This window comes from Cydia pomonella, chromosome 2, assembly GCF_033807575.1.
Source record: "Cydia pomonella isolate Wapato2018A chromosome 2, ilCydPomo1, whole genome shotgun sequence".
Taxonomy (NCBI): domain Eukaryota; kingdom Metazoa; phylum Arthropoda; class Insecta; order Lepidoptera; family Tortricidae; genus Cydia; species Cydia pomonella.
The window spans coordinates 25,078,306-25,100,683 of NC_084704.1; the positions used below are offsets into that span (position 1 = coordinate 25,078,306).

The 22,378-nt window shown below is 37.6% G+C and overlaps 1 protein-coding gene across 3 annotated transcripts in view; it reads right to left on the bottom strand.

Annotated features, from left to right (window-relative positions):
• Positions 1-250: 250 nt before the first annotated feature.
• The window catches only part of LOC133534726 (protein decapentaplegic), a 43,137-nt gene continuing 21,009 nt past the window's right edge, over positions 251-22,378 (bottom strand). Inside the window, exons 1-2 of one of the 3 annotated variants that reach the window (XM_061873969.1) lie at positions 7,374-7,617; positions 251-1,548 (exon numbers count right to left, since the gene is read on the bottom strand). In XM_061873969.1, the coding sequence (XP_061729953.1) occupies positions 407-1,531 (1,125 nt within the window). In that variant the 5' untranslated portion in view covers positions 1,532-1,548; positions 7,374-7,617 and the 3' untranslated portion in view covers positions 251-406. Of the gene's footprint in view, positions 1,549-4,607; positions 5,099-7,373; positions 7,618-22,378 lie in introns of those variants that run through there. The other 2 variants (XM_061873971.1, XM_061873970.1) reach the window with 2 other exon arrangements.

Here is a 22,378-nt window from a genome sequence, read left to right on the forward strand (position 1 = left end):
CTTAGTGGTTGATCTGTGTGAGATTGTTCCCAAATACCTATTTATTATTTATTTATATGCCTCAAAATATCAAGGGCTAGAAAAAAAGTGTTTTAGTTGCACTTTGGCATTACAAACCATATTAATAGTCGGTTTAGGTACTAGGCAGTAAGCTTTAAGTCAGTACATCCATTACGCATGTTGAAGTTAAAGATTATTGATTAATTACCCACCAAATCTAGATGCAAAGGTCATATAATTAAATGCAAAGTTGTATAAAATTAATGTTTTATTACATCTTCACTTCAATAAAATAATAATTACACGTATATATACACAGATAGATATGTACAAATCGAGGCCGCTACTACTATATGTACACTGGGTCCACGAGTATCACTAGGTCCGCACAGGGCCGGCGCCTTCGTCATCGGCAACCGCAACCCATCACCATCATGTCCTGATAATTTTTGAGCACCACATTATTCTGTTCGTCCAAATATAGCATAGAGATGGACGAGAGCTGCGTCGGCACGCAGCACGCCTTCGGCACGGCGGCCGGGTTCACTGAGTTCACTAGAGTCTGCACGATCGCGTGGTTCGTGCCGTTCAAGTGGTCCGCTAGCGGGAATGGGCAATCGCCCTGGCAATAGTACGCGTCGTAACCGTGCGGCGCGACGATCCAATTACTCCAACCGACGTCGGCGAAGTCCACAAACAGCGGCCGTCGCTGGCAAATTTCGCGCGCCTCTTTGCGGCGGTGATGCGCTCTGTGGCCGCGTCTCGCAGCGCCGCGCTTGCTGCGTGTGAGTATCGTCTCACCACGCTCGCGAGCCGCCCGGGCACGCTCATCTTCAGTATACAATAGCAACAGCGGCTGCAACCCGTGCCATTGCTCGACACTTTCATTGACTCGTCGCCGTACTCGCACGTGCGGCAATCGCGCGTCCGTGCCGTTCTCATTCTGCTCGATAACACGTACTAACAGTCCATGATTCTCTGATGGCTCGGCGAGCCAACGGCGCGCTGCGCCGACGGCATCCACCCGCACGGCTTCGGCGCCGGGCCTCAGCGGCACAGAGTCTAAAAGCCGCAAGATGGGTTCCGAGCGGCCGCGTCGTCCAGGCCGGACTACGTCGTACAGTAGTAACCGTTGAGCGGTAGTCGCACCGTCGGCGCGATGAAACGTTAGATCGGCACCGCGCGCCACTTCGTCGGCGGGCACACCAGTCACGTTGAAGTACAGGCGAAAGCGATGTTCGTGCGGGAACCGATCGTCGAGCCGCGTAGTCGTATGGTGGAAGGAACGGGCGGTATTGGCAGCGGTCGCGGGCAGCGCGCCGCGCTCGTCGTAGAGCACACGTAACGCTTTGGGTACTGGCGGCGCGGGCGCCGGCGGCGAGGGTTTGCGCGGCAGCCCCAGCAGCGCCAGCAGCTGTCGCTCGGCGGCGGCGCGCGTGGCCTCGTCCAGCGCTGCACGCGGTGAGCCCGACTCGGCTGCGCACAGCGCGACCAGTGCGCACACCACAGCGCATGCGCACGCCCCACGCATAATTCTCCTCGACCCACCTGTAAAGATAGAAACTCTTGCTGAGTATATATACAACCAAGGTATCTGGGGAAAAAAATATTTAAACAAGTCCAATACATTCTTTATCTAAAAAAAATCTGTTAAGTGATGGTACGCAATTCCAAGCTTTCAAAAAAAACTGTTAGTTTTATTCACCATTATAAAGTCATAAGTATACCTAATAACCGAACAAGAAAGTTAAGTTATTTAATGAAAACCACGTCTTCTGGGTGGTTAAATTATCTAATAAGAATTATCTATCAAAAATACTTTTCTTTTACATCAGTAACAATTAAGTTTAAATAATAGTTAATGATTGACAGTGTAATTGAAATGTTAGGTATTAGCTGTTATTTATTAATTTTGTTAGGTAAGTATATAATTTTGTTATATATTTTCATATCATTAAACTATTCCACTGTCAATCATTTATAGACATGTAAAGAACCCTGGTTGAGGCACACTCACGGAATAAACATTTGGATTTTGATTTCAATCGTGTCAAACGATCTACTGGACGCGTATTTTATTTGCGATTATTGTTTTTTAATCCTAGAATGGACTCCTAAATTATATATATATTATTATTATTATAAAAAAATATTAAATATTATAGGACATTATTACAGAAATTGACTAAGTTCCACAGTAAGCTCAATAAGACTTGTGTTGAGGGTACTTAGGCAACGATATATATAATATATAAATATTTATAAATACTTAAATACATAGAAAACACCCATGACTCAGGAACAAATATCCATGCTCATCACACGAATAAATGCCCTTACCAGGATTTGAACCCGGGACCATCGGGTTCGTAGGCGGGGTCACTACCCACTAGGCCAAACTGGCCGTCACCTCTAAACTAACTACTAAACTAAACTGGTAAACTGGTAACTGTGTGGTAAACTGGTGGTATATAATAATTCTATTTTTAAATAATGATGACAGTTTTTGTAAATTGTACATTAATTTATTGTGCATGCGCACGTGTTGTAGTGGCAGATATCGTTCAAAGGCCGCGCGCCTGCGGTGTTGGTTTATCTCGATAGGGCAATCCAAAATTCAACGATCAACGCATTTGCTGTGATTCTAAATTCCTGCTGTGGTTGTGGCAAGGGCTTATTCTTGCAAATAATCGATTTGGGGCGACTTTATCGTTAAGTAATAAGGCTAGGCCGAACTTTGTGACATCTAAATCACTACTACGTTAACTACGTACCTATGGCACGTATAATAAACAATTTTAAATTAACCATTGCTACTGACTTACTTCTTAATTATTGCTTTGAATTAAATAATCATTTTCACCATTAAATAAGTAGTTGTCTGACACTCATTTTTAATATACGAGTTTGCAAATTATTTACACCTCAAGGTAATTGTAAACATAGTAATTATTGATTACCGAAACAATTAGTAGCTAAATACCTGTTCAGAGTATCAAGTAGGTACGTGTGTACCCTTCCACAAATTTATTCATGTCTCTTAATACGGTCATTAGGTTAATTGGTTACAGCAGTCTATTATTGTTTGCATCCAATTAATTAATACTACGGCTTCTGGGTGTTGTTAATTTCCAGAAGTCCCTAAACTATATATGACTATAACCGAACCAGCAGATTACTTAATTATAGTTGTTACTGGGTGGTGATAAGGTCCTTTTAAATTATCATTGTTAGAATATGTGATGCAGTTGCAACAAAGGACCAGTGTGACCGACCGGTAGTGCGCTTATCTCTACATTTCTAACGAATACTTAGAAATTACACAGTGTTTGAGTAATTTTACGTATGCGGTGAAATCTGGACAGTTTTGAAGATTAACAGTTTAAAAATATGGGTTTATGCAACTTACTCAAAAATAAGTTTCATAGCTAACATAAGAACTATGGGACTTTTTCAATTAATCTGGTAAGTTTCATGGGTATTGGATTCTTTCTCTTGAAATGATGGTCAATCTAGAACAACACCGTCGCGAAACAGTATGTAATTTCTCCGGTGCTACCTATTTCCCTATAACCGAAAGCGAAGATAGTGGAACATTTTGTGGAAACGGGTTAGGTCAATTTAATATTATTGCGTCCTTTTCTTTACAAAAACTACCGCTAGAAAGTCTGGTTCAAGGAAATATTCCAGCATTAGCTAGTTTTCTGGGAGAGATCGGTAAAAGAAAATGAAAGCCTACCGAGTCACAAAAATAACTTTGAAAATGCGGGTACATCATTAGGTAAAAATAAACGTATTTGTACATTATGGAGCATTAATCATACGTCACTTAAAATTTGAGAACACCAGTGGTCTAACGGACTAGATTGTGAAACATGTCGAGCGTACGAAGTATCCTAAAAAAGTTGACCTAATCCCAGGAAAATAAAATTGTAACAAAAAAATGCCAATACTTGTGTTTTCCACATCGATCTTGGCGTTAAAATACTACCATAACTGCCGTTAAAAAATCTATCAGTAGAGTAAACGTTATCTTCCATTTAACGTTGTTAAATACATTTTTAAAGAACATGAAGATTTATAAAAAATAATCATGTTGTTTTTATTTAATACGACATTGCAATTTATCCAGATTTGATTCCGCGCATACGTTATACTACTGCAGTCGGTGCACTAATGTTGGTGTAAAGCACAACTAATTGCAGTTGTATTTAGGTACATTCACTGGATGTAGGTACATCCAGAATAAATAAAAATGTGACAAATGCTTAACAACCAACCAACCATCCAACCGCCAATAAAGTCGTTAACTAATTTCACTTTACTATTTCTATTACATTAGATACCTGATAAGCAATTGTAATAAAATTTTAACTTTATTGAATTTAATGTATTATTTTCTTATTAATAACATGTTAATTGTTTATTTAAGTAGGTACCATTTTAAATATGAAGTGTATTGTTATTAAAGGAACGGTTATGAATCAAAACGTACGTAGGTAAGTAATAATGCATCTCGAGCACCTTATAACATTGGGTAAGGTTTGGCAAGGTATAAATTGCAAATCTAATTTAAATTTAAAAGATTTATCATTCAAATACCGTACCTTAATACAAAAGTATTCGTCAAAAACACTGAAATCCAGTATGCAGTTTATAAAACTTCACTAAACATTCAATCCGGTAGAGTGTTTGGCGGCAACCAGTAATTGGCACTGTTCAAATTTTCTTCACTGTCAATGCGAAGGCACCACTTGAATCTAAGCATTTAAAATAAATATTTTAAATTAAGAACGAAATATTAAACATTTAAAAACAATGTTATCAATGAACAATATATTAATAACTAGAAAGTGACTAGAAAAGACAGAGTGTCTGTGGTTGAGTCCGTCCTAGTTCACGGCATCCCCAAAACTAATCGCCCGGCAGCCTGACTACTCAATATATACTTATGTAATGACACTTGCATATATACCAACACTATATTATATTCAAATGGTGATACATCAGTTCGAGAGTAAGTCATATTACTCCTCTAATTTTTAAATTACATATAAAAAAGCAACGTATAAAAGTTCTTATCGTTGATTAAATGAATTGCGAAGTAGTTTAGAGTTTCAATAGTTTTATAGTAATCATTTATGTGACCACATTCGGGTCACATGAGGATGATATTGAAATTTACTTACTGAAGAGTATTTTAAACCCTATCGTTTTGAACACATGAAAAAATATGAAACAAATAAAAAAATATCGTGGTTTATAGAGATGATGCCGTTGTTGCCGGTAACATTAGAATATTGCAAGCCGGTTAGTTGCAAGTTACAACAAAATTTTTACTTGTTAGGTATATTATTTAGTATAAGCCACGGCCTATCTCATTTCAAACATAAACAGAGATAATCATACTGTCTTTATCTTACGCTAGTACTAGCACCCAAAAAAAGGGATGAGTATTTCTTTGTTCCTATTTGCCGGGTTCACCAGATTATTGGCAAAATGTCGAGGCTAGTCATTCTTTGACCTAAACACAAGTATGTACGTACCCACCTGACCTTAAAATAATGTCAAGCTATCTATACCAATATGTACCTATGCACTTTTTTCCTATAAACGAATTATACAACAGGTGTATGCATGTACAAATAAGCAAACATTATTATTTTAACAATTTTTTTGTCAATTTGTGTACTAATGTCCTATAATATTTATTTATTTAACAAGGGGCGCTATCTTTTTATTAACTTAATGTTTAGGTGCAGAGCAAAACTCCCCAATTTACTTTTATACAAAAATAAATTACATCACGGATTCTTAACCTACTTTGTGTTAAATCAAACATAGTTTTATATGGTCTACTTATTCATTTCTGAATCATTTTTATTGTACAATATTTATATATTTTAGGTAGCACAGGGTTTTAAAAAATATCATAGAACTATTAACATTAGACTGAGTGAATTATTAGGTCGATCTTAGCAAATTAAAAAATGAATTGTATTCATAATTTTTTTAGGTACGTAATTAAATTAAATATGTGCCGCATCGCTTCCAAAACAGATACATGTAACTAAACAATATATCTAAGGATTGAAGTGGTTGTAGGTACCTGTATCCCAGCCATCGTTTCAACATATATTTTGAGGTACATATAATGTGAACAGCCTACTTTTTATTTTGATAATGATAAGTTTGTATTAAGTACTTAATAATAGTCTTCAACATAATACCTGTAATGTTTGTTTGGTCCATTGCTAGTTAAATGTACAAATGGTGCTGATATAAATAACCAACCGTGTTATTTAAGAACTGAACATACGACTTATAAAGTGCTTTTGTATTACATTAATATAAGGACCCGGGTACGTCCTTAAACTACGTCCACAAGAGAGATATGGGCATTGTGAATGTCATCTCGCTCTGTGTGGTAGGGAACAGCACAACGGATGTCATTCCAGATCTAGAGCAGAGCCCAACTGGGGAAGTACCTCCACCTTACAGAAAATCGCAGCTAAATAACACTAGACCCTACTCATAGTGTTGTGTTCCTGCCGGTGAGTAAGGTTGCCAGAGCTCAACGAGGGGCGGGAGGGGGTTAGGGTCGGCAACGCGCATGTAACTCCTCTGGAGTGGCAGGCGTACATAGGCTACGGATACTGTTTACCATCAGGCGGGTCGTATGCTTGTTTGCCACCAACGTAGTATATATAAAAAAAAAAAAGGATGATCGAGATTGATTAAAAAAGTACATGAACCCGGGGTCCGTGTTTAATAAACCTACAAAATGACGCTCTGGAAATGGCTTAAGTAAAAGACATCAACGAGCGCGGCCGCGAGTTCGCTTCTCGCACGTTTTTTCTTTCCAATTTTTACGGCTCCCGTAAAACCAATACATGTTTAGTGTTCATAAAACTCTTCAGACTACTTTACTGATATCCTTTTCGTGCTTAATATTTTAGCATTATGGCTTTTTCTTTAATAGAAGACGGTACATATAAATTATTTTTAAGTTGAGCATATTTTCGTCATTGATTACACCTCCACAAGCGGTTATTTAGGGAAAGTGCTAGTAGCGAAAGTAATGAATTTAGTAAATTGACGAGTTAGCAGGTTGTAAGATATAACGGAAACTTTTGTAAACAATAACGTATTTATCTCATACCTACTTACGCGCAAGGAAAATTTAGCGAACGGGTCGGCAGAATGAAGGTATGTCGGTCTACGCTAAAACGTTATCCAATAACAAGCGAGAACAGGTTGTTGCCGAATGCCTATTTATTTTGTTGCTATAATATTTTGATCGCTCGCCAAGGCGGCCGGGTCACGGAGTACGTATTTCGAAAATAATGCGGTCAGACCGCTCTCTCACTCACCCGAAAATTTTAACTCATCCAACGTCTCTTGGGATAAATCCGGAAAGTCACACACAGTCGGGAGAGGCTTCACGAGCGTGGCACACGACAGTAAGGCGGTTTATTGGCATCACTGATCGGTCGCGCGCGATCGCGGGCGCGGAGGCGGCTGCGCGGCATGGCGTGTGCGCGGCGCGGGGCTCGCGGGCGTTGTGACGGCTCCAGACGCGCCGGCGTCGGCGCCCCTCCGCGCGCCGGCCCCGCCCCGCACCCCACCCCGCCACTCCCACGCACCCTCTGATCCCTCCCGCTCCTGTCAACAACGCGACACCCCGACTGGCTGACCGCTCACTATTTGAGACGGGAACGTGATTTAGCGTAAAGGAGCAATTTCATGTTAGCCATATCACATATGCATGTACAAGGTATCCTTATCATCTGTGCTACATACGGTCAGATCGTAAATCATTGGGCGTACAGGTTGACTTTGAACTGCAGCATCGACTTATATTTATCTTTATTCAATAAATGTTAATAAAACTTATCTACTGCAGGTATTTCTGTTTATTAAGTAGCTATACCTACCCTGTTCTGTGCCATAATATATTTATGACTCACTCGTCCTTATTAAAATTTATAAGGTAAACGCTACAAAAAAGGACGAGGAAACAATTTTGGGAAATGAAATCAAAACTCCTGTAGTGTTGACAATATATTAGCACACAGGAGAGATGAGACTTAGGTCACTTATAGATGTTTATATTATTTATTTATAAGTAGGTACCTTGCCATTTTTAAGCAATGTTCTCCATTCCATATTTAGGAAAGACACCAAAGTTTACGTATGAAACCAATTGCAGAAGTACGTTCCTGCATATTTTATATTAAACGCATCAAAATAGAAGTACCTATAAGTAAAAATAGGACATTCACCACGTTAAGCGAAAAAACATGTAAAAAAACTGGTAAGGGAACGGAACACAGAAGTCCGAAACCATAGACCAAAGAACTTGGAACTTATTTAATAAAGTGCCCTCTGTAGTGACAGCAACACGCTAGACTTAGACCAAGCTAAGTTGGCAGCGATTTTGATAGCCCACAAAATTATTAGCTTAGCTATGCATGCAGGGGTGCTAAGCTGATAGTTTTGTTGACTGTACCAGAATCATAATGTTAAAAACTTAAAAAATCGATTTTTTTCTCAATCATATATATATATATATATATATATATATATATATATATATATATATATTTATTTCTTGAATTATTTTACTATTTACGAGATTTTGCTATCATGTTTTTGGCCACAGAGTGTAATTCATAATCAATTTAGGCAAATCAGGAATCTAATGACACGGCGGTTTTCCTCTTACCATTCGTCACCCATCGTGGACACAATTATTGGTCTACTTGTGAAGCTTATTGCAACGACTCAAGTTATCTGTCAGGACACACGTCATACGGTAAAATTGAGGGATTCCGTGTAACTCTTAGCGGCCGTTGATGAATGTGATCGCATAGAAGTAGATCCCACAGGAAGCCCTCGGGCGTGGGCCGGCTCGCAGACGAACACCGGACAACGCAAATGTGGAATGTACGTGCAGTCATTCACCTTGATTTGTAGGCCAACATAACAACACCAAGTTCCGAAAGATATAAAAACAATATCACTAATGTACTGTTACGTTGTTACGAGGACACAGAATATGGAACAGTATTATAGTTCGTTTGTTTAGTATTAGAAAAAAGGTAAACAATCTTGACATGTCCTTTTATTCAAAAACGCTTTTTAAACATCAGTAAGTGTTATTTATGAAAGCAAAATAATGTAAATGATCATATATGATTTATAATTAATAATCAAACGAACTTACCTGTGAAGTTTGATTACAATTATGCGAGTATCCAAATCCAAGACAACAAATATAATTTACTAGCAGCAGTACACGTTATCGTGCAGTCCAAGTCACACATTTTAGAGATTATAGTATTTAAAAAACAAGTTCGCGCTGTCCCTCTCACTCGCTACGCTGCGTTCCTGCTTCGACATCGCTCCTCCAGTACTCATTATTTCAGAGTTATTTTTGTGTTATTAACAGAGACTATTTTATTTTCATTTTTGGGGATGGGGGGCGGGTCTTTGTTGTCTTGGATTTGGATACTCGCATAATTGTAATCAAACTTCACAGGTAAGTTCGTTTGATTATTAATTATACTTCGTATCCAAATCCAAGACAACAAATATAATTTACTAGCAGATGTTCAGAGCTTTGTATTTAAATTCAAATCCTGAATGCGAAAATAAAATAAAATATCGATATCAAATCAGTATGTTACGAACATACTGATATTATTGATTTTGACTAAAGAGAACAACGTACCACCTAGAAGTTATTAATTTATATCCAATTTAAATAATTATTTATGTATCCACATAGTATAAATGTAAAATGTATGTATAGCATAATAAAATTAAGGAGTGAAATTGCTCTTGGTATTTAATTTCGTTAATATTAAAAAAGTATAAAACTTTCTTTGATTTCACTGTAGTATATTGATAAAGTTGTATATATCTTAATATTCACAAGGTACAACTATTTTTATGTCATTTACAAGCCAGGACGCCATTAAGTGTAAATGTGTTTTCAAGCTTTAGTTGGCTCTAAATAAGTTTTAGATGGGCATTTTCTGTCTGTAACCATATAAACAAACCATTTTGTATAATTTAGAATTTACCAACCATTCTCTGGATGTAATTACAACGGAGACAAACAAGCATACGGCCTGCCTGATGGTAAACAATCACCGTAGCCTATGAATGCCCGCTACTGCAGAGGTATATTACATGCGCGTTACTGACCCTAAAATATAATCTAATTTTATGTTACGACACTTTAAAGTTAATTTTGAATACAGCAATCAATACTTTCCTCGGTAAATAGCCTTTGAGTGAGATAGATAAAGGAGAATTTTTTTTTTTTTCATTGTAAAGCTACCATAAATATCAAGGCTATATGTAAGTACTTTAAAACTAAGTCTGGACAATTACTAGTAGAGTATCCTGTAGGTATTAAGTATTTGAAACTTATCACTTTGAAAATATAGATGGACTAATTTTAGTTATTACCACAGATCAAGAAATAGTAATATGATATTATTTATAACTAAATAGCTAATCTCATCTGCTTATGCGTATCTGAACGATGATGGCTACTACGCTAACAAGTGGCAAGGAACTTAGGTAGATTATGTGTTGAGTTATGATATATTTGTGAACAAAATATCTGGCATGACTTGTAACTTGTACTTCATTTTAAGGAGTAACATTTTTTAACGTTACCTACAATAAAACTGTACAGTGTGCATTGCGACGAAAAATGAAAACTATTTAAGCTTTCTTTTACAGCAAGACAATATGACAACCCGAGCATTTACATTTCAGACAATAATAATGTTATTGTTAAAGGATTTCAACCCTTTATTGCGATTATTAATCTAGCTACTTAGCGCAAGCAACTGCAACACGTGGCAGCATAACTCTAGTTGCATGGTTGCACAATTTACAGCACTTATTTCGCGTCGCGGGATAGTGCATCAACGGCGGTTCACCTCTTGTTTGATGCGGCGATGTTCCCCTGAAGTTTGGAGCTGAGAATCCGTAAGTAAATTGTACCGGATTTATTACATTAGGCTCGTTGATATGGTATATTCTTGACAGCATATCAAAGCTGACGTTTGAAGTTATTAGGAGTATATAACAGCGTGATATGAGTACGAATCATAAATTTGGGTTAAAGGGTTTACAGATATATTTTTTCCTATATGTTGTTTACATACAGCATTTCTTTGTCAGTAAGGGCAATGACATTGCGTACATTTTGTTTAAGGTATTTTAGGCCGCATTAACACCTATTAAATTACCTCAGCGTAACAAGAACCTCCTATATATTTCATTATTTTTACAAGTCCTGTAAACTTTAGCTCAACCTTAAATATTTTTGCTCTTTAGTCCCTTATATTTACATGCGTAAAGCTACTTCCAATACTATTAAAGTCTTCAATCATTACATTGGCATCAACACTGTTATAGTAGAGCAACGTTATATATCTTTGACGATATCATTTTGAGATATGTATAATGACCGACTGTAGACCGAAGAGCGAAGTGACCGAAGAGCGTAGCGACCGAAGTGCGAAACGACCGAAGAGCGAAGCGACCAAAAGGAGCAAAGCAACCGAAGAACCAAATGACCGAAGCATTATAACCTCGACACTTAAAATGAAGCACATATAGCCTCGACGCTGCGGAAATGGAGGCCTCGATACGATTATTGTGGAATTGTATAGTACATATAACTTAAAGTGCGGCATATATCTTCGTCACTGTGACAGCTGCGACAGCGGACCCCTTGACACAATTATTGTGGAGTAATGATAGCATCCTCACTATGACATGGGGCAAACTTAGCCTCAACACTGCGACAGCAGAGCCCTCGACACAATGATTGTGGAGTAATGATAGCCTCCTCACTATTAAAGTGGGGTACATATAGCCTCGACGCTGTGAAAGCGGAGCCCTCGACACAATATTGTGGAGTAATGATAGCCTCTTCACTATTAAAGTGGGGCAAATATGGCTTCAACGCTGTGAAAGCGGCGCCCTCGATACAATGACTGTGGAGTAATGATAGCCTCTTCACTATTAAAGTGGGGCAAATATAGCTTCGACGCTGTGAAAGCGGAGCACTCGACACAATGGTTGTGGAGTAATGATAGCCTCATCACTATTAAAGTGGGGCAAATATAGCTTCAACGCTGTTAAAGCGGAGCCCTCGACACAGTGATTGTGGAGTAATGATAGCCTCATCACTATTAAAGTGGGGCAAATATAGCTTCGACGCTGTTAAAGCGGAGCCCTCGACACAATGGTTGTGGAGTAATGATAGCCTCATCACTATTAAAGTGGGGCAAATATAGCTTCAACGCTGTTAAAGCGGAGCCCTCGACACAGTGATTGTGGAGTAATAATAGCCTCATCACTATTAAAGTGGGGCAAATATAGCTTCAACGCTGTTAAAGCGGAGCCCTCAACACAGTGATTGTGGAGTAATGATAGCCTCATCACTATTAAAGTGGGGCAAATATAGCTTCGACGCTGTTAAAGCGGAGCCCTCGACACAATGGTTGTGGAGTAATGAAAGCCACATCACTATTAAAGTGGGGCAAATATAGCTTCAACGCTGTTAAAGCGGAGCCCTCGACACAATGATTGTGGAGAAATGATAGCCTCTTCACTATTAAAGTGGGGCAAATATAGCTTCGACGCTGTTAAAGCGGAGCCCTCGACACAATGATTGTGGAGTAATGATAGCCTCATCACTATTAAAGTGGGGCAAATATAGCTTCGACGCTGTTAAAGCGGAGCCCTCGACACAATGATTGTGGAGTAATGATAGCCTCATCACTATTAAAGTGGGGCAAATATAGCTTCAACGCTGTTAAAGCGGAGCCCTCGACACAATGATTGTGGAGTAATGATAGCCTCATCACTATTAAAGTGGGGCAAATATAGCTTCGACGCTGTGAAAGCGGAGCCCTCGACACAATGGTTGTGGAGTAATGATAGCCTCTTCACTATTAAAGTGGGGCAAATATAGTACCATGTCGACATCTCATTTATAAGAAAATATTTATTTAATATGTGTTTTAATTTTGAACTATTAATTAATGTGCATTATAAAATTACATTAAAACTTTAATCAACACAGTTAATACCGATTTTCTGTTTGATGAATATCTTGTTGCACAGTAAACCTAAGTTTCTAAGTACTCACGGAAAGGAGAATTATTATTAGACGGAGTCCACAATATTACACAAATCAAGTATATCTTTCCATAATATATTTCATTTTAAAATTATATTATATTATGTTAATCAAAGCAGTCTAATAATAACAAAGCGGGTAACTAACTGATGATCAAATTTAGGAGGCGACCACATCGATTGGACCCAAGACTCGACGATACCGCGATGTCCGATTAAAGCCTACTACCTAATCCGTCATGATCCATACGATAGATTCACTATGGCCCTCATATGGGGCATGGGGCGTACGGTATCGGAGCACGCATAGCACGTCCCGTTTGTATACGTCGATTAATGGCATTAAACACTTTAAACTGTCAGTCAGACTAAATAGTCTTCCAATGTCTTATAGATTGTGTATTGATTGACATTACTCCTGTATATTTATACCTATAGGTATCCTCATAAGACGCTCATTAAACTTGTTGGTACTGTGTATGTACATTTGCATAAAGACGCGTTTTGTTATCATTCATAGGCACTTATTACCAATCGGCAAGGATTACCATTGTTATCTGTTTTATTGTATGGTAGGGTAGATCGGACATGGTAAAAGCCGCTTTCGTGAAACAATTACCTAGTATATATTAACTTTATTCAGATATGGTTTGTATATTTAAATCTGTACGCGAAAGCATCTCGTAAAAAAAAAATTGTGAGTGAACATTGCATTTTATGCAATCATAAAATGAAATCTAAATAATATTATATTAGTAAATAATACTATAATAGTACGTATTACAATTATTTAAAGTTCAAATTGTAATCTATTTGTAGCCCCATACTTATTTTTTCCGTAATTTATTTATTCAAAAAAGAAGGTAGTTGTAGTAAGTGATTTCGTATGAACGTAAAAATTACTTACTTGATTTCTTAGGTAATAAGTTTATTACGCTAAACGAATATACCTACAATTTCAAATTGAAAGTTTAACTGCCATGTAAGTATGGCAAACGAGACTAGACTTGCCGAGCTGAATAAACATCAATTTTTCGTTCGAGGGTACGGCGGTCGGCAGTTCAAATAATGTTTTGATTCTATACTTCTTATTCAGCGCACAATAAACATTAATCGAAACACAATTAGGTACACATATTTAGAGGAACACTATTTTGGCGAAAATACGTGTGACTCGGACTAACACAAAAACATGTAATGAGTACTGGAGGAGCGATGTCGAAGCAGGAACGCAGCGTAGCGAGTGAGAGGGACAGCGCGAACTTGTTTTTTAAATACTATAATCTCTAAAATGTGTGACTTGGACTGCACGATAACGTGTACTGCTGCTAGTAAATTATATTTGTTGTCTTGGATTTGGATACGAAGTATAATTGTTACAAATTTGCCATGATTTAATTTTCAAAGGAGCTTTTCAATAAAAAACATTAAGCTTCATGGCATTAAGTCCGCCTTTTGTACTATAAGGTTTTCCTTTGTGCAATAAAGATTAAATAAATAAATAAATATTATATTATCCGTTATTTTGATGTTGACTGATGTACTTACATGTTTTACTGGTAAATGTATAATTTTAAATCGGCAGTCGGTAATACTTCAGTATTTATTTAGCAATGGGGATGGCAACATTCAACGATTTTTAAAGATGGCGCCAGCATAGGTTCCCCTTTTTAGGGTTCCGTAGTCAACTAGGAACCCTTATAGTTTGCCATGTCCGTCTGTCTGTCTGTCTGTCTGTCTGTCTGTCTGTCTGTCTGTCTGTCCGTCTGTCTGTCTGTCTATCTGTATGTCCGAGTCTTTGCTCCGTGGTCGTTAGTGCTAGAACAAAGTCGTACAATAAAATCTAAAAATAAAGTGGGGGTGAAATTTTTTTTTCGTTTCAACCCTAGAGTGTGGGGTATCGTTGGAAAGGTCTTTCAAAACGAATAGGGGTTTTCAAGAAACATTTTTTGATAAAGTGAATATATTCGGAGATAATCGCTACGAAAGAAAAAAAAATGTGTCGTCCCCCCTCTAACTTTTGAACCATAGGTCCAAAAAATATGAAAAAAATCGTGGAAGTAGAGCTTAGGAAAGACATTAAACGAAAACTATAGCGGATATGATCAGTTTAGCTGTTTTTGAGTTATCGCAAAAAGTTTTCCCTTCATAGTAAAAAGACTTTAATTAGGTACTGATTATGCAAATTTGCCTATTTGTTTAACTCGGGTGAAAGGTACCGTTTCATCCCTTGGTTTACAATTTACTATACTTTAAATTCCAGTTTAGCTTATTGTGACGGAAGAGTAACTACGGAACCCTACACTGAGCGTGGCCCGACATGCTCTTGGCCGGTTTTGATTTATTTCTGGTTTTATTCTGTGGGATTTGGCTTGAAGCTTGAAGGGCATCGACGCTATAATATTCCAAGGAAAAACAAGAATTTGACACTATTTGTAGGATTGTCAAGAGCCCCATGGAAAACATGGCCCCAGCATTCATCCGTAAAAAAACGAATTACCTACTTTTTTAAGATCCCACCCTAATAATTTCAAAACTTTGGGATGTTATTCGTTATTTCCGATTACTCATCGACGCACCGATAAGATAACAAACAGCTATCGCAATAATTTCGAACACAAATGGGAAGTTTCTTTTAATGCGTTGGTCGTTACTTTTTTCCACGTTTTTAAGATAAAAGACACACGAACGTACTCGTACTCTTGGTTTTATTCCTGTTTCCTCCGGTGTATGCACCTGACACCAAAGTTATAACAATAAAGAGTTATTCAAAGTAAATATTGCTGAGATAAATGCTTATGGTTACGCAGCGCGCGCCTGTGCGATGACTTGCCGTGAACAATGAATTTCAAGTTTCGATCAGGTGCACGGATTTTATTTTCATTTAAGATAAAACACGCACATCTGCACTAGCAATGTTTAGTTTCAATGTTACCGGCTGACCTTACTTCTAACAAAATTGTATTACTCACATTTAACAAAAAAGTAAGCAAAGTAGGCACCAATGGCATCATTATCATGTAATTATTTTCACGTCTTATTATAATTAGGCTCGATCAGTCAAATCTTACAATAAAATCTCCTAAAAACGCGGGATGTAAAGCTGTTTGGTATGGTATTTGGAGTCCTTAGAGAAATACAAAACTATGTTATGCAAGAAAAAAAATTGTGCTCCCTGCGTAGTTTGCGAATACCTGCAAAAATTTCAGCTAAAAAAACCGGCCAAGTGCGAGTCGGACTCGCGCACCGAAGGTTCCGTACAAACCTGTAGGTATGTTATACCTTTAAACGAGCAATTCTTGTATATATATATATCTTTCGAGGATCTCTGAAAAAATTTTCAATATGTTTTCCGAGCAAAGCTCGGTCTCCCAGATATTATATTATTATATGATGTAACTAAATATTTAAGATTTTCGCAATTAGGGTTGCGTAGCCAAATGGCAACAAACGGAACCCTTGGATGGATTCGTCATGTCCGTCTGTCTGTCCGTTTATGTCACAGCCACTTTTTTCCGAAACTATAAGATTTATACTATTCAAACTTGGTAAGATGTATTCTATGAACCGCATTAAGATTTTCACACAAAAATAGAAAAAAAAACAATTAACCCCATACTTAGAACTGAAACTCAAAAATTTTTTTCATCAAACCCATACTGTGTGTGTTATGTATGGATAGGTCTTCAAAAATGATATTGAGGTTTCTAATACCATTTCTTTGTAAACTGAAAAGTTTGCGCGAGAGACACTTCCAAAGTGGTAAAATGTGTGTAATGTGTGTGTGTGTGTGTGTGTGTGTGTGTGTGTGTGTGTGTGTGTGTGTGTGTGTGTGTGTGTGTGTGTGTGTGTGTGTGTGTGTGTGTGTGTGTGTCTGTCTGTAACTTCTAAAATAACAGAATGAAAAATCTAAAAAAAATATATGATATACATTACCATGCAAACTTCCACCGAAAATTGGTTTCTATTACGAACTAAACGAGATCTAGTAAGTAGTTTTTCTTTAATACGTCATAAATGGTACCGAACCCGTCATGAGCGAGTCCGACTCGCACTTAGCCACTTTTCCTTTATCTGTGCGTTCATAGTAGACGTTACTTCGTACCAAATTTCAAGATTCTGAGGTCGCGGGAAGTACCCTGTAAGTTTTGATTCCCATGCGAGTGTCGAAAATTTGCGGAAATTTGCGGCATAAACGGCTGTATCTTTTGATTACGTTGGCTTAGAAGTATGATTTTTTCACAGCTCCAACGGACAGTAGATCTGAGTATTTGATATAAATTCCAATTTGATGTGATCCTATAAGGGTTCCTGTTTTTCCTTTCGAGGTACGGAACCGTATAAAGTTGAAATAACATTAAATTCGGAACAATTTAAGTCTACCCACAGCGCCGTACCTCAAACAGTACCCCTAGTGTAAATTTGATCGACATCATAACGTGACGAACGCGTTTGCGTTAAGTCTCATTTTGTATAGGATTTTGAGTTTCCAAAACGTCCCGCTTGGCGCGCTCTTTCTAAATCCAATACAAAATGAGACTAAACGCAAACGCGTACGTCACGTTTCGAAATCGAATTTATTTACACTAGGGGTACAGTTCTCCAGATATGAAGCTTTAACAAATGAGTTCAGTTTTACTTTATAGTGAAATTTTGAGTTTTGCTTATATTTTCTGCTAAATCTTCGGCACACGGTTATGCTATGATATAATTTGTTGTTTTGTTAACCAAGGGTGGGGAGTGAACCATATCACCCGAGATATTCGAGGTTATAGAGGAGATTATAGTTCGAGGGTGAGATGGTTACTTTTACCTGAGTTAAACACTCTACTTTTCATTCCGACTATGAGGAAAGTCAAATACAAGAAATGTAGATTATGACTAGAATTTCGATTTTTTTTCCGATCAAAAGGTAAAAGGCGCCATTACATTTAAAAAAATCTAAAACCATAGACAATCCCATCTTAAAGTGGGATGTGTCTGAAACGGCCTTAACTTAATCTATATGCGCCTTAAAAATGGGAAAATGAATGAATGAATGTGATGTACTGATAATATTTTAAACATTCATCGTCATTAAAATAGATTTATTACCCGACTGCCAAAGGGAGGAGAGTAATGTTTTTAGAGTGTATGTATGTATGTCTGTTTCTTTGTGGTCTCCTGTAGCCTAAACGGCTTGATGGATTTTGATGTATGAAGTTAGATTTTTTTGAGGGTAACTAAAAAGTTATAAGTAAAAAAAATTATTATTATAAAAGAACAAAATACCCGACTGCACACTAAAAAAGGAAAACAAGCCCTATAAGAATATTGTTGTTGATGGTAAGTATCGCAGGCGGGGACCAACTTGACCGCCACCAACGAAAATACCTACCTAAGTAAGATTCCGCTAAAAGGTGAACTTAACAACCAACAACCAAAATGACTATAAGTAACCCTCTGTTGGTCCCCGCCTGCGATACTTGCCTTCAACAACAATATTCTTGTGGGGCTTGTTTTCCTCTTTTTAGTGTGCAGTCGGGTTTTTTGTTTTTTCATAATAATTATAATTTTTTTAACAAATATTTGTTGATTTCATACATTTAAATATTAAAAACAAGTGCATAGTATAATTTTTTAATAATGCAATGCAATTGACATTTAATTTTGATAATACTTGGTCTGAAAATGCAGAAGCTAATATGAGAGCTTTTAACAGAATAATATGGCATATATGGTTGTTAGCCGTTGCTCAAAGTACAAATTTAAAAAAAAACTTTCCACCCTAGCCATGATAGCTGGCTATAGCCTATGAAAGGTGAACTTTCTGAATAGGAGAGATGAAAATGATATTTAAATGCTTTATTTACAAAATACGATGTTCAACTCACAGTCTTTACAGTGTGCAAGACAGATTACAAATCATAGCACAGATATGTTCTTATCTTAAGCAAACTACTGGGTTTGACCCAGGAACCGCCACCGATGTTCTCCCGTTTGTTCTCCTCTCAAGATTGGTTGACAGCATAACTTCAATTGTTCTGGATTTCAATTGTTTTGACAGTGCACTCTATGACGCCTTGGCGGCACTGCGTCGAACGCCACTCAGGTGTAGTAATACCCCAGTTTACTCTATTTGTCAAGTATGGATAAAACGCCTCTTAAAGGCGATAGATGGCACAATTCAGCAGTTGTTGTGATCTTGTATTGACACGACTCACAGGAAACTTAAGAGGACCAATAAGCGCGAGCTAGACATCTAATGACACGACTTCCAGTAAGCAGTATCCGTAGCCTATGTACGCCCGCATTTCCAGAGGAATTACATGCGCGTTGCCGACCCTAACCCCCTCCCGCCCCTCGTTGAGCTCTGGCAACCTTAAAGCAAAATCTAAGTGAACTGTCGTCAAGGTTGTATCAAAACAAGATGACAACCATAACAAATTGTTAAATCAGAATCAGCATCAGTACAATCCGTGGTTACAACCAAAACATGGGGCAAAAAAACCAGCCAAACTACAGATTGTATTGTACTTTAACAGCGCTTCGCTGCAACCGGGGAAGGCCAGTAAAAAGAGCCAAACTAGATTCCGCTCTTGACTATGGTACTGTCTTTGTAGGGATTTCGACAATGACATAAACAATAAATGAGTTGCCGTATAGTAATATTTTTGTACAAATACAAATTATGTATTTATTTGCCATAACGATATATTTTAACGGTAATTAGAGAACTATAGAAGTTACTGACCTTTTATTGCACTCAAAGGAAAGGTAATTTTTGCTATAACTTTAAGTATTTAATACAATTTATGTCAACCGTGTGCCGATATTTGGCTGAATATATAAGGAAACCTCAAAATTTCACTATGAAGAAAGAAACTCATTTTTTGGAGCTTCATATCTCGAGAACTATTTGAGTTACGGCGCTTTGGGTAGACTTAGTGTTAAATTCGACCGCTATATATGTATTACGTAGCTTCAATTAATACAAATAGACTGTGTTTGGTCATTGGTTTCTTTTACTACCGCCTGTCCAGCGTCCACCGCAGTATAATATACGTCTATTGGACTTGCTTAGCTTTTGAACGTTACTGTCGCTGCGACTTCTGACTCGAATTTAAATAAATAATAATAAAAATAAGGGATCCCCATTGTTTGTATGGTTTTTGACTTAATAAGTTTATTGCGGTATTTATATTTGCCATAGGTATAGTTTATTGTTTTATATTAACCGTAAACGGTATTTACAAATACCTAGGTATGAATCTACTTCAACACAACTTGATTATTTATGTACGAGTAGGATACGGTATTACGGTATAACAACAGAAAATAACAACCGATTAAGTTCGAGCTCGTAAAACAAGATTTATTAAGTGTCGTGTTGAGATTCCTTAGACTATGGATGACGAGAAAGCAGCAGTGCTGACAGCACTGATCGTCGCAATCCTCTGGCCAAGTTCCGAGCGGGAGCACGAAAAAGATTTTAGTTATAATATACCTATACAGAGTGCCAAGCTAATAGTTATGCTGACTATACATTTAAAATTGTATGTAATCAACTCATCAAGTAATTTCTATGGAACTCTGCGCAAGTCCAACTACTTCCTATACGTTCGGACGAAATATAAACTCCCAGATAGGAATATTTATCCATTATTTAGCGTCTTCAACGCCTGTTAACTTATTTCTTATGCATAAACAGATTGCCGGCGGCGAATGTGTTCAATGACTCCAGTCACGTGATAGAACAAAAAATATACTAATTTACAAACGTCGGCCTTAAAATGTTTCAATTTTGAATTGATAACAAATAAAACGCCGGTTAAACCTAATTTACAGCAGGAATGCGTGGTGAGAGCAACACATACTCGGACAAAGTGATTTTGTAGTGTGGCAGTTCCGGCTCAGGGCTTCAAGCAGCTCAACGAGGGGGGGGCGGGTTTAGGGTCGGCAACACGCATGTAACTCCTCTGGAGTTGCAGGCGTACATAGGCTACGGAGACTGCTTACCATCAGGCGGGCCGTATGCTTGTTTGCCACCGACGTAGTACTTTTGTTGTTGACTGCACAAAAATAGAGTTGTCCTAATTTTGTATAAACTTAAAGTACTGAACAATATTGCTTTATTAACCAAAAAATAGAATCATAGTCTTTGTCACATTACAGAAAGCTCATCCACTTCAGATTTCGTCAATTGTGAGTTGTTTCATAATGTTAGTTCGCAGGATGGACTTTTCAACTATGAATTAGGAGGATAAATTTTCATTAACAGCAGCATTCATTACCTAATGTGGTCCTCGCGTTCATGTGGGGAATAATTTTCTCTCAGCACAACGTGTTCACCTCTCAAACCTTGAAACCTCGCATAGCTCAAGATTCTACATTATCAGAACGTGTTATGTTTTTGGTACATATTAAACATGAAATTTTAAATCTTAGTCTAAGAGGAGGCCGAAGTACTTAACCCGGTTAGGGTAAACTAGGTAACCCTGGCGTTTATAGGGCATTTTTCTTGTCGCATCTTAAAAAGTATTTATGTCCGAGTAACTGGCCGTGGTTCGGAATATAATGCAATGCAGCCTAATTATATGGTGTAAAAATGCAAATCCTATCAACGCCATAATAGTAAAAAAGAAGCAAGATCACTACACTACAACGACAATAGAACTGAGATCTAAGTTCTGTAGACAATGAACAATAATTGAATCCGAATTTAATTTTTTTTTATGGTAGAGGAGGCAAACGAGCAGACGGATCACCTGATGGTAAGCGATTACCGCCGCCCACACCTGCAACACCAGAGGGGATGTAAGTGCGTTGCCGGCCTTTAAGATGGGAGTACGCTCTTTTTTTTGAAGGTTTGAAGGTCATATCGGTCCGGAAATACCGCAGGCGACAGTTCATTCCACAGTTTAGCAAAATGATTGTTTGTGTTAATTATAGCACATTAATGTCAAAATCCTGAATATAAGTATAAGTTAGGAAGTCTTGAAATTAAAATCCAATCTTTATCGGTAATAATACGGTAAAGTCAAGTTAACATAATTGATGTACAGTCAGCATCAAAATTAGCGGATCAAACAACGCTTCAAAAGTATCTACAATTCTGTAACAGCTTAACAAAAAGTGATGGTTCTATATGTAAAACAATTTAGACTGTAAAAGATATACTTCAGGACGTGAATTTTAAAGATTTACCTACATTTAGAAA